A 13,476-nucleotide genomic window follows, 5' to 3' on the forward strand; every position below is an offset into this window, starting at 1 on the left:
GCATGGGGAGGGGGAGACTAGTGAAAATTCTAGAGGACTGAAGCGCTCCCCAGCTACCCCGACACTGCCGCTGGGACAGCAATCTTTTGCTTAAATCTCTCAGTGGCTCCCCAGTACTCTTGGGTCAAATTCAACTTGCTGCCTGGGGAGGGCAGGGTCCCTGTCCACCTCACCTGGTTTTTATCTGGTACCACTCTCCCTCTTAAGCCTAAGTACTGGCCACCCCTGTTTCTTTCATTCCTGAAACGAACCAAGCTCTTTCTAGCTTCTGGGTCTTTGCTCAAGCTGGTCTCTTCTGGAATGCTCTTTTTCTGGCTCTTGGTTTCCTGGCTCCTTGTTTTTAATTCCGCTACTAGGCACTATGTCACCTCCTCAGGGAAGCCTTCCCTGACCACTCCCATGAAAACAGTCCCTCCCACGCACCCTGGTATTCACCCTGACAGTCCCCCATTCTTTTCCTTCATTGTGCAGATTATATGCATAATTATGTTCCCTTAGGGTTTAGTTGCTTAGGGCTGGTTCCTACTAGACCTTAGGCTCCACGAGGTCAGAGACTGCCTTCTTATTCACCTCAGTTCACACAGCATCTACTCAGTGCCTGTGGTGACTTAGTAGTTTTCAATAAATACTTACTGAATAAATGAAGAGACATAAATAATTTACCAGAAGGCAACTGGGGACGTTGGTGACAGCAGAGGAAATACCGCACCATGGCAGAAAAACCAAGAGCATGCTTTGTGTGATCTGGAAAGGGAAGCTTGCGTGTCCAATGTCACCTGCTCATGCTGTCCCGGAACCTGCTAGTGGCCAGTGGGACTGAACTGATGCTGGGAGAAGATGGAGGGTGGCTCTGTCCAACGAGGTGGCCTGACCTCCTGGCTGCCCAAGGCAGACATTTCCCTCTGCCCAAGCACAGGACTGAGAGGTGGCTCCAAATACCCACACTGACTCCTTTGGAGGACAAATTGCCATTGGTCATCAGGCCCTCAGAGATGGCAGGTGACAAAACAATATAATGGGGAGTGGGGACCACAGACCCTGAGGCACAGGGAGCTCTGGGCAGCTGCAAGCACAGAGATCTTGAGGCTGGGAGTCAGGAGAAGGCGGGGGTGCCCTCCCCCAGAACCTGGGGGGCTGAGCATCCTCTTGAGGGAGGAAAAGATCTGAGGATGCGGGTGGGAGACTGGAGAGGGGAGGCAGGAGACCTGGGCTTGAGAAGGAAGGTTTGCAAAGGAAATGGGGGTAGCTTCCAGCCTCTAGGATTAATAACCCATTAATTCTCTGCAACCCCCCCACCCCCCAGCCCTGATGCTGGTGGCCTTTTGTGTTGGCCCATTTCTCTCCTAGCTACGAGGCGCCTTGACAAGGAGCCGGTTCCCTTTCACGGGAATAATCGGTACCAGTCCGCATTTCACAGCAGCATCTGTTTGGGTGATGAATGCCCTCTTGACATGTCTTGTTAAACCCCTGCAATCATTCTGACTTTCAATTACGGGCCTCGCACCTTTCCTCTCTCCTCCCGTCTGATACCTTCTCCCACTCCAACTCACTCGCTCACCTCTGCTTCCATCTCTTTAACACCTTATCAAATCCTCTAGGTTTTCTCCACCACCACCTCGCCTTCGTCTTATGATTTTTCAGCAATGAGAAAATTTGCTGCCAGAGTATACAGAACTAGGAGGGGTGAACTATGGGGAGGACAGGCCAGGGGAGCTGCCTGGCTACAAGTGTGTGTGTGGGGAGGGGCGGGCGGGGGGGGGGAGCTCAAAATGGGAACTGAACAGAGAGCTGGGGAGGAGGTACTGGGATGTCAGAGACTGGATTGACACAAGCTCAGGGATTTGATGCTCCTGCCAGCACTAGCTGGAGTTTGTAGGACTTTTGATCTATGTCTCCAGGTCCCTGCTCATCTCTTCTTGGGGAGGCCAGAGTGTGTCCCTAGGCCACCAGGAAGGAGGTGAAATTAAACCTTTCATTCATTGGCAAGGTGGGGAGAGCCTGGGCAGGGAGAACTGGTTGAAGGGCAGACTGACTACATCCATCAACTTTTATTGTGTCCATTCTGTCATTCAGTAAAATTTACTGGGTGACCACTGCATGCCAAGCATTGTGTCAAGAATGCATAGTACAGAGCCCAGTCCTTGCAGACACAAAGAGGCTGTTAAAGCCCGGGTGACAGGTACATGCAAGGCAGTGGGGACACAGAGGAGGGAATGCTAATCTCTTCCGCAGAGGGAGGCAGGAAAGGCTTTGCAGATAACAATGAACTGAGTGTTGGAAGATAATCAGTTCTGCAGAACTCATCAAGAAGGGGGAGGGGCACTTCAGGTAGAGAGAACAGCAGGTGCAAAGGCCCTGAGGCAGATGAGGATGAGCACAAAGGGAAATGGGGGGGAGCAGAGCTGGGTGCCTAGAGCACTATTTTGAGCAGATTTTATCTTGTTTCTTCTTATAGCTATTTGTTTCTTTGTCTGTTTCCCCTTCTAGGAAGTCAGTGCCTTGTGTATGTGTGAAAGGGTGGTCTCAACATCATTCAGGTCAGCATCCCCAGCTCTTAGCACCAGCCTGGCAGTTAGCAGGAGCTCAATAAAATGGTTATTGGATCGAATTGAATGCTTAATAATGCTTAATTAAGATAAATGCGGGGAGGGGAAATAGAGAGAGGCAGGGGAAATTAATGCTGAGACTCAAGCAGGACTCAGAAAGACTTGGGCCAAGTCCAGTTGCTGGAAAATGAGTAATAGTCGGAGTTCCAGGCCCCCTGTCCTCAGCGGCAAACACCCCCTGTCTGAGCCACGGTGGGAGTGTGCCGCTGGAGATGACAAGCAACGTCTCCCTGTGTGGGGTGGGGGATGTCTTGTCCCACCCCCCCGAGGCCTGTGGGGTCATGCTTGAGGGGGCAGGGCAGTCTGGAGTCCCCTGGGAGTCTGGGGGGCCGAGGGGCCCAGGGCAGCAGCTACACTCACCAGCGCTGGCTGCAGCGTCCACGAAGGTGCCATCACCCCGGTTATGGAAGAGGAAGTTGGGCCCATTCTCGTTGTCACAGAAGATATCGGAGGCGCTGCTGCTGAGGATGGGGCCCACGCTGACACCCCGGCCCCCTAGGAGAGGACATGGACCCTCAGTAAGTCGCAGAAGCAGAGCCCCAGTTCTGCATGGAGGAGGAGGAGGCTGCCTCTGAGGCCTATAAGGAGCTGCATTCATGGTGCCTCAGGAGAGCCTAGGGGTGGGGTGGGGGAGGGGATTCTGGCCTTCCAGAGGCTTCTGTCATTCCAGATCTGGGCTCAAAGTCCCACAAACCTATGTGGACGGTGACCACGCTGATGTTGAGGCAAGTGAGGAGCAAGACCAAGTCACTTTGTGCCGAAGGAATTACACCATGAACTAAGGAACACAGAGATGACTGAACTATAATATTCCCTAAACCCAGCTCCACCAACAACATCTTGGTCAAGTCACAGGTTTCCCTCACAACCCCACTCACACCCCAAGTCACACGTATGCTGGTCGGGTCACAGGGTGTGTTCCTGCCCTAGGAACTTATAGGAGTAGGTTCCAGCTGTAGTACAAGGATGCTTACCCTGCTTTGTTTGACCTAGTGAGCAACTGGGAACCTGCATGTCCATCAACAGAAACTGGCTGTTGGATTATGGTGCATCTATGTGATGACCCATTTTATAGCTTCTAAAAAGATGGCATAGATCCATATTTATTGACTTGGAGGAGTGCCCATCACATATTTTTAAGTAAAAAGCAATTTGCCAAGTAATCACATTGTGTGACCTTACTTTGATTTAAAAAAAAAGGAAGAAAAATATATGATATTTATGAACACATTTGTGCAAGTTTGCTTTTGAGTCTGGGGAAGAGTGAGAAAGGCTACACATGAGCTTCCCTGGCTACCGGATGAGGTAAGATTTGGGAGGGAAGAAGAGATGGTAGTTGGCCTCTTTTTTTTTAAAAGTATATTTTATTGATTATTCTATTACAGATGCCCCATTTTTTTCTTCCCTTTATTCCCCTCCACCCTCTGCCCACTCCCACCAGCATCCCCCCCTCTTAGTTCATGTCCATGGGGCGTACATATAAGTTCTTTGGCTTCTCCATTTCTTATACTATTTTAACCTCTCCCTGTCTATTTTGTACCTACAATTTATGCTTCCTATTCCCTGTAACTTTCTCCCATTCTCCCCCTCCACCTCCCCACTAATAACTTCCATGTGATTTCCATTTCTGTGATTCTGTTCCTGTTCTAGTTGTTTGCTTAGTGTGTTTTTGTTTTTGGTTTTAGGTTCAGTTGTTGATAGTCATGAATTTGTTGTCATTTTACTGTTCATAGTTTTGACCTTCTTTTTCTTAGATAAGTCCCTTTAACATTTCATATAATAAAGACTTAGTGATGATGAACTCCTTTAACTTGACCTTATCTGGGAAGCATTTTTTTCTGCCCTTCCATTCTAAATGGTAGCTTTGCTGGATAGAGTAATCTTGGATGTAGGTCCTTGCCTTTCATGACTTTGAATACTTTTTGCCAGCCCCTTCTTGCCTGTAAGGTTTCTTTTGAGAAATCAGCAGATAGTCTTATGGTAACCCCTTCATAGGCAACTCTCTCCTTTTCTCTTGCTGCTTTTAAGATTCTCTCCTTATTTTTAATCTTGGGTAATGTAATTATAATGTGCCTTGGTGTGTTCCTTCTTGAGTCCAATTTCTTTGGGACTCTCTAAGCTTCCTGGACTTCCTGGGAGTCTATTTCCTTGGCCAGATTGGGGAAGTTCTCCATTATTTTTTCAAATAAGTTTTCAATTTCTTGTTCTCCCTCTTCTCCTTCTGGCACCCCTATGATTCAGATGTTGAAACATTTAAAGTTGTCCCAGAGGTTCCTAATCCTCTTCTCATTTTTTTTAATTCTTGTCTCTTCATTCTGTTCCAGTTAAATGTTTATTTCTTCCTTCTGCTCCAAATCACTGATCTGAGTCCCGGTTTCCTTCCCTTCATTGTTAGTTTCCTGTATATTTTTCTTTATTTCACTTTTTTTTTAATTTCACTTTTTTCCTTTATTTTGTGACCATACTCAATCATTTCTGTGAGCATCCTGATTACCAGTGTTTTCAACTCTGTATCTGACAGGTTGGCTATCTCCACGTCACTTAGTTTTTTTTCTGGAGTTTCGATCTGTTCTTTCATTTGGGCCATATTTCTTTGTCTCAGCGCATCTGTTACATTGTAAGGGGCGGAGCCTTAGGTATTCGCTAGGGTGGGGCAAGCCATGTAGCAGTGTCTGTAGGGGTGGGGTCAGAGAGGGAACAATGCCACTTGCTTTGTTCTCAGCTGGCTTTTAGTCACTTCCCTTGCTACTCACAAGCGAATTGGGCCCTCCTGGTGCTGCAATTCCTGGATGGGTGGGCTTGTGTATGTTCCAGCACCCTGTGGGTCTTTCCAATGAACTCTCCTGTGAGGCTGGGAGTTTCTCCTGACACCGCAACCCCACAGATTTTTCACAGCCAGAGGTTTTGAGGCTTTCCTTTCCTGCAATGGAACCTTGGGTTATGTGCTCTGACTCACTCCCTAGTTGTTCCTCCTGGTTTATCTGCATGCAAATGTGGGACCGCCTGGTCAGCCAGCTGCTGCCTCACCTGCCAGGTCCTCCAGCCTCCGCCTTACCGTGCTTCCTCTCTGTCCTGGTTTCCATCTCTGCCCCTCCCACTAGTCTGGATGACTAGTTTCTTCTTTAACTCCTTGGTTGTTGGACTTCCATACAGTTTGATTTTTCTGGCATTTCTGTTTTTTTTTTTTTTTCAAACTTCTTGTCCTCTTTTGGATGCATGAGGAAGCAAAGCACATCTATCTACACTTCCATCTTGGCTGGAAGTCCAGTGGTTGGCCTTTTTTGTGGATATCTACGTATTGTTTGGCTTGTTCCAATGGATTTGTTTCTTTAGTTTAAAAGGGAAAAAAAAAATCCAGTGAAGTGTATTTTTTTTAAAAAAAGAAATAAATCCAGCCAAAACTACATTATAGTCTGAAGTCTCCAAGGTCAACTTTGGGCTATCCACGTCAACAAGTCCAGTCTCAAGATACCTTGAGCAAACTTGCCAGAGGGGTTCAAATAAAGCCTGAAAACCACACCCCCAAACATTGGAAATATCATGCAGAAAACAGCCTGACCAGGACCAAGACATGGATTCTAGCCCCATGGATTCTTGGCTTTTTACAAGACCATGTGACCTTGGGCAGTTTGTGTTACCCTTTTAGCCTCAGTTCCTTTATCTGCAGAAAGGAAGTAGCGTGCCCTGCTTTTGTTATTTCCAGGTTTTTGAGAGGATCAAGTGAGGTGAGCTATGTGAAAGGCCTTGTGGATCCCACTGCCTGCTGCTCAGAGCCAGGTCCACGGATGTCACCTGGGAGTTGTCAGAATGCCGAATCTCAGGCCTCTACCTCATCAGGCCTTACCTTTTAACAGGACCTCTGGTGGTCTCTGTGCACAGTTAACTCTGGAAAGTGTTGCAATAAAGGGCTGTTCAGTGCTGTCGGAACAGTTACCAGAGGTCTCAGAAGAACTTGATTTAAAAAAAAAAAAAATAAATGAGAGCTCAGGCAGACTCGAGGGCTGCTGGACTCCCCACCCCCACCCCCAGCCTCTGGGTGCAGCAGAGGTTTCCACAGAGTGACTGGGCCAATGTGGGATGGAGGTTCTCTTGGTCACCAGGCTCCTCCTGTCCTCTGAGACATGCCCCTGAAGGAAATCACTGGGTCTTTCTTACTTATGTAAGTAAATGCAGCCTGACCACCAGAGCCAGTGTTTGGGGACAGAGGGAAGGGATGGGGCAAATGGCATCGCCACTCTCATGGTGGGGCTCCTCGTCAACACATTCTGGGCCCTGTGCCTTCCAGATTCTTCTCAGAAAATCTTATTAGCTCTCAGAAAGAGCCCAAGCCTCATAAAAATGAAGCCACTAAGTCCACAACGCTGCTGGGGAGCATCATCCAAGATGGGACAAGAGCTTTTCATTAGGAGAGCCACAGCGAGGGCGGGGAAGCTTTCAGACGCCTTTCCTTTAAAGCCAGCAGGGAGGGGTGCTGGGCCACAACCTGGGCACCATGTCTGCCCATTCAGAGAGGAGCTGCTGAGTGGCTGTTGGCAGCTGTCCCTGCCCTGGCCCTGCCAGATTCCAGCTCAGGAGCAGGCTGTAGTGAGAGACTGCTGGCCTTGCCTGGGCCCCTGGAAATTCCAGGTGGGGCTCCGGGACTTGCTGCCATGCAGCGCCATCCTTCCTCCCCGGTCCCAGCATCTTCCAATTTCCTCTCCGCCCCTGGCTCCCAAGCCATGACACATTCCCTTCATTTTCTACAAAGCAGGTTATTTCCCTCTTGGACAAATTTCTAAATCTTTCTAATTAACTAATTGGGTTGGGTTGAAGCCTTGCACCATTTGTAACCTGTAATTACTAGAAAATTGCCATGGTAACCACACTACTAATTAGTGACAATTTATTGCCATGGCAATCAGACCATAACAGAGATGTTACCCACAACTCCTCCTTGGCAAGTTCGCTGCACAGTTGGGGTGCAGGTGAGTTAACAGTTGGGGAGCTGGCCTCTTGGCCACGGGCCCCAGCAGCCTCAGATGGAGGGGCCAAACTGGGGTCGCAGGCAGGGGCAGCCAGCTGTCTGCACCCCTCACTGGTGCTGCAGGAGACACTGTCCTCCCAGGCTGATCGTGTAAATCTTTAAAGCAATAAAATCCATCCACCCTAAGCATAGCCTGACACTCCCATTCCTGCCTGGTCAATGGTAGAGGCTTCTTACTCAGCAATTGTCTTTTACCTGGACCTTTCCCCTCCTCCCCCAGATTTTCCCCTTCCTCCGCACACTCCCCCTGTCTTCCTCTTCCTAAGGCTTAGCACACACCTTATGGGGCTACTCTGGGGGCAGTGAGGAACATCTTCATTTGGCCTTGGAGAACGATGTCCCAACAGGAAGTTGAACTCCATTTTACATCAATGAGCTCTTATACACTTGAGGCGGGCGTGTCCTCTGGATGACAAGCAGTGCCCGGGGGGAGGGGGCGCACTGGTGGTGGGAAAGACTGAGGATCAGAAAGTTCAAGCTGTGTGACCTTGGGCACATCAATGGCCCTTTCTGGGCACCTTGTTTTCTCACAAGAGAAAGACTGATAACAATAATAGCCCTATGTCAGAGCTGTCATAAATATTAAGTCAGCTGGTTTTTGGAAGGTACCTTGGAAAATGTCAGGTGCCACACAGTCATTAGCTGGGACTATTTCCCACCTGCTGGGTGAATAATATCCCTTCAAAGGCCTCCTGGTTTCGGGCAGTTGTGTGTAAATGCTGCTCCCTGCCCATCCCTTCCTGAAGGCTTCTCTGCCCACCGGGGTGGGTGGGAGAGGTGAGGTTATAGGGGAAAATGCGTGCCCTGGGCTCCCCCTCCCTCCTGCCGCATTCCGGGGCCCCTTTCGTGTTCTGCTCATCTGGCCAAGCCTCATGGGGCAGCCCCGTTTACCCTCCAGAACAGCACCCCCCCCCGCCCCCCCGCCTCTGATCCTTGCCCCTGGGTGGCACAGACTCAAGTCCAGTTGGAGTGCAGGTGATTTATCTCTCAGACGGCGCTTGGACCAGCACACAGGGCCCTGGGGTTGGGGAGGTGGGGCGGGGAAGGAAAAGAGAGCTTGTGGGGAAGAGGGTGTATGCTGCTGAACCACCCCAAACCATGGGCCCGGAGCCCCAGGGACCCAGAGGCAGGGGGATTCTCTGTGCTAAGGAGAAGCCTCTAGGTTCTAGCCCCGCCTCTGCAGCCTCTCTGGCCACAGCACCTGGGAAGTGTGCCCTCCAGGGTTTGATCTCGCTCCCTGTGGAATGAGTGGGAGAATGAGAAGGTCTCCAAGGCGCCTCCCACCTTTGCCCTGCAGGGCATCCTCCAGGCTTGGTCACAGGATAGCCGTGCCTGGGAGTGGAATCCCGGGCCCATCTAGACTCAGCACCGCGGAGTCTGAGGCGGGGCGAGGCCTGCAGGCCAAGGAACGGGGACCTGTCAGAGCAGATTGCTGAGCCCTTGATAGGAATATGACCCTGGTAGACGCCGGGGCCTGCAGGCTGCCAAGAACATCCAAGGTATTGTAAAAGAATAGCAAAGATGCTAGAGAATGCAGGGGTGGAGGAATGGGCGGTGTGCGTACGCACGTGTGTGCTGGAGAAGGGGGTGTGAGGGTGGGGGCTGGGTGGTAACAGGGTCTCTCGCCCTAAATTTCCTGAAGTTCTAACATGTAGTAACGCTGTGTTGGTGCTAATGCTGTGTTGTTGCCTGTGCCCTCCCCCCCTCCCCCCAAAGCCCTCTGTGAGCTATCAGACGCTGGGCAAGGATCCACGGGTACGAGTGTACAGGGACATTAGACAAGGACATTTGCACTGCTCCCGCAGTCTTCCCTGCCCGTCCCTGCAGGACGCTGGGAGGCAGGTGGGCAAGAGGGCAGGCTCCAGCATTTGTCTGCTGGGTGGGGATTCCCACACCGTGGGCACCCAGGGGGTTACAGAAGGGAATTCGATCCTCACTGTGCACCCCTTCCCCCTAGGCAGTGAGGGGCAGGAAGAAGCTGCTTCAGAAGGGAAGGCAGGTAAAGGAGGGGCAGGAATAGCTCTACTGGCCACCTGTTTTTCAGTCCTGTGGAGCAAGTACTGACCACGTTTCATCTTACCATGCCATTTCCTAGGCGAGGGATCCTAGGCGAGGGATCCAAGGCTCAGGGAGGTGCGATGGCGGCCAGCAGACCACAGGTCACAGTTCACACCCAGCCTGGGTGCCCGCAGGCCCCAGGCTATCCCCCTGTGCTCGCAGATATTTTTGCTAAAGTCTCCTCTCCCCAGAGGAGCCACCTGTCCTTCTGGAGAGGCCCAGAGTAGCCAGGCACAGGCTTTACATTTCTTTAAAATCTCTTATTTTAGCTTTAAGAAAATGTGTCTTGAGATTGAATTTGTATTGTATGACATATCTGCATTTGTTTTGGGGAAAAAAATAAGTCATGTCCCTTCTTGTCAATCATCTAGTGCATCTGATAGCCTGTGTATCTCAAGGCTTTGGGTACCCCTGGCAGAGGTCCAGGGCCCTGGCTGAGGAGGCTGTCACTCTAGCCCTGACTGTCCCCGGCTGCCACTGGCTGCGCTCGTGCTGCCAGGCTAGTGCCCGCCTTGGAAGCTGGGAGGCTCTGCAGTCCCCACTCTGCCGCCCCCGGTCACCTCTCCAGGGCTGGCTGGTGGGGATCTGCCAGAAGGCCTCAGCTGGGCTGTAAGCATCTCTGTCTCCTCCAATAATGACTTCCTGTAAATCAGATCTGCCCTCCACTTTGTTCTGCTCAGCTCCCAGCCAACAGTGAAACTCCCCACCCAACATCATAAATCCACCTTCATTTTCTTTCCAAATTTCTTTTAAGGCTTCTTTAATTATCACCTTGCAGCCCACACAGATGCTCCCCTAAAGGATGAGGCCAAAATGCAGAGGTCCTGGGGAGGGTTGGAGTTCAGGGGAAGACAGGGTCAGAGAGAAGGGAAGAGAGAAGGATTCCAGCGGACACAGGATGAAGGGGCCCATGTTTGTGCCCAGGGCTGCGGGACACTGGAGGATGCCCCCAGGGCAGGGCTGAGCCTGCGCGCTTTGTGCTCCGCGTCCCCCCCACCCCCGCCGCCCCGTGCCCAGCATGGCACTCCCCACCCTCAGGGGATGCCCAGCAGGGGCCCTGGCATCACTGTCAGAACCTCAGGGGAGGGGCGTGTTGCTGTTGGCCGCACTAGGCGGGCCGTGCGGGTGTGCTAGGCCCTGTGCCAGGCGCGTCCCAGGTTTACCCCCTTTCGTTCTCAAACACCCCCATTTTGCAGAAAAATGAGAAAACTGAGGCCCACAGAGGGTAATAATCCTGCCTGGACAGGACATGATAGAGGTAGGATCTGCATCTGGCACTCTGGCCTCAGACACTGTCCTCTCAGCAGCTCTGTCAGATGGCTAGTTGAAGGTGCTCACAGGGGCTAAGGGACTTACCCAAGGACACCTGGGACTGGAGGCAGTGCAGGCCACTTAGTTCCCACCCTTGCCCTCCTGGGGTTCCATGCCAGGCCCTCCACCATGGGGAGAAGTAATTCTCAGGATTCCCGTGAAGGGCAGTTCCTGGCACTGTCCAGGCTCCAAGGGGCTGCTGGCAGCTAGGGGAGTCAGGGCTGCCGATTCTCATCCAACTGCAAACCATGAGGAGTGGCCTTGCCTCAGCTCAACCCAGCACCAGTGGTCTCCCCATGCAGCCCTCCAGGGGCCCGCGAGTCCCCCGGGTCCCCAGAGAGCGGGCATGCTGGTCGCTAGATGGCACTGTGACCCAGGAGAGCAGCGGCCGCCAGCAGCACCGACCGTCTGGAGACGAGGCCTCCCCTCCCCCTCGGGAGAAGGCAGTCAGCCAGTGCCGGCAGAGCCATCACCCCGCTTGCCGACCGACCGGGGGTCGCCGGGCCTCTCTGGCTGCCCTGAGCACCCCAGGTCAGGCAGCTGCCAAAGCCACCAAAACCAGGGGCCACAACGAAGGTCCGAGCGCCAGTCCCTGGGGCTGCAGTCCCAGTGGGCCTCTTTCGCCAGTGCCTGTCTCGCAGGTTGGAACAGGTCTCTCCAGCTGGAGGTCATCAGAGAGGTCGGCTGGCTGTGGCAATTTAGGCATCGAGGACGGGGCTCTAACTGCTACTGTCTCTACACCCTCCTGTGTGACCGAGGGCAAGCCCCTTCTGTCTCTGGACCTCTGTGTGTATTTTTGTAAAGTGGGAAGTGCTGTGAGGTCTGTCCAGCAGATGGGTGTTGCGTGTGGCTTGGTTCTGGGGACCTGCGGCTCCCTGACTGCACATCCGGCCATGGCTTGCTGCCCTCCCAGCCTGCTCAGGACCCTGCACCTCACTGCCCACCCCTTCATCCTTCCCAGGCCCTGGAGCACTGGCCTGGAGCGGAGCACTGGCTGCGAGCCAGAGCCTCAGCAATCAGGCTGGGCTCAGGGGTGGTCTTTACACTCAGGGGCCATTCCTGGGACTCAGGGGAGTGCTCTGGGCTAGTTTTCCGGCCAGATGTCCACCGAGTTGTCAACGGAATGACAAAGGGGAGTGCAGGATGGAGTTGGGAGCCTTGGCAGACAGGAAAAGGGTGGGCTGGGGAAGGCGGGCAGACATACTAGTAACTTGGTGGGCCAAATAGGTTCTTGTCAGCCAAATGGCTTTTGGAAGTCTGCGAAGCTGCTCTAACGTGTCTTCTGGGTATGCCAGCTGCCCCAGCCCGCCTGTGTGTTCCACAGAAGCTGCTGCCCCTTCCTTGAGCTGCCCCGTCCTTCCAGCGCAGCCCGGCATGGTTGGCCGGTGCTCCCATCCCTGTCCACGCTCCTCAGCTGTCCCTGCTTGGTCCGCTCCTTCCCCCTCCTCGGTTCCTGCCAGGCCCTCTGCCAGCCCAGCCAGTGTGAACAATGTCCCCTTCATGCTCAAACCCAGCTACAACCTTCTGAATTCTTTTATTCTGTGTATAACCCTCTCCCAGACCTTGCCTCCCTTCTACCTCATCATTTTCAAGTGCTACATCTCCCCAGCCCACCCTCCTTCTTCTGCAGATCAAGGCAGTTAATTGCCAAGCCAGCCCAGTGCACAAAACTGGGACCTATTCAGAAAAACTGACTGTACAAATCTAGGCTGAAGCTCTTGCATGTTTATTCCTTTTCCCAGGAAAACATAGTTTATTACTGACACTCAGCCTTCCTGCTACACATTCATGTGTGGCGCTCTGGAGGGCTTTGATGGGGCTTGAGCTGAGCAAACTATTGTCTAATATTCTCACAAACTTTGTCAGACAGGCCAACATCAATCTCCCCCTTTCACTGAGGTGGGAATTTGTCTAGAGAACGGCATCATCAACTCAGGGGAGGCTGTGACAACCCTTTCTGGGTAGGATTTTGAGATTATACCAGCACTGATGTGTCTGGAGGCAGGGGGAACAGCCCAAATGACCCCTCAGGGACCCTGCCAGCCGCAGGATTCGGATTCAGGCAGGTGGCCACTATGGAAGTCTGTAGTGCAAACCGGGATGGATATATTGGGAAGGTCAATCAATGAAAGAATGTCTAAGTCCAGAGGGCGGTGCCGTATGAGTGAGGCTGAAGTTCATGTGCACAGCCCTGGCTTCCTGGATTTTGGCACCCCAGACAGGAACTGATGGCTCTGCCATCAGCAGTCTATTGGCAGGTTATCAGAGTTTAGTCAGCAGCCGTGCTAGAATTAGAAAAACAGCCTTCCCTAGAAAGATCTCCCTGTCGGAGACTCTGACAATAGGTCCCCCTCCAGAAAGATGTGGGGGGAGCTTGCCTTCCAAAAAAGTGCTGGAGAGGTTTTGGAACAAGAACACAATTCTTTGAGCTCAGTTATCCGAGACGGGACCCAGCTGAAGCTTAAGGATTTAGCTAGC

General features: G+C 52.3%; 1 protein-coding gene across 1 annotated transcript in view; it reads right to left on the minus strand.

Annotated features, from left to right (window-relative positions):
- The window catches only part of CRTAC1 (cartilage acidic protein 1), a 134,309-nt gene that overhangs the window by 22,499 nt on the left and 98,334 nt on the right, over positions 1-13,476 (minus strand). Inside the window, exon 6 of the mRNA XM_054581322.1 lies at positions 2,967-3,101. Within this exon, the coding sequence (XP_054437297.1) occupies positions 2,967-3,101 (135 nt within the window). The remainder of the gene's footprint in view (positions 1-2,966; positions 3,102-13,476) is intronic.

Source organism: Pteronotus mesoamericanus, unplaced genomic scaffold, assembly GCF_021234165.1.
Source record: "Pteronotus mesoamericanus isolate MK-2021 breed Mesoamerican mustached bat unplaced genomic scaffold, CSHL_Meso_final contig_657, whole genome shotgun sequence".
Lineage (NCBI taxonomy): Eukaryota > Metazoa > Chordata > Mammalia > Chiroptera > Mormoopidae > Pteronotus > Pteronotus mesoamericanus.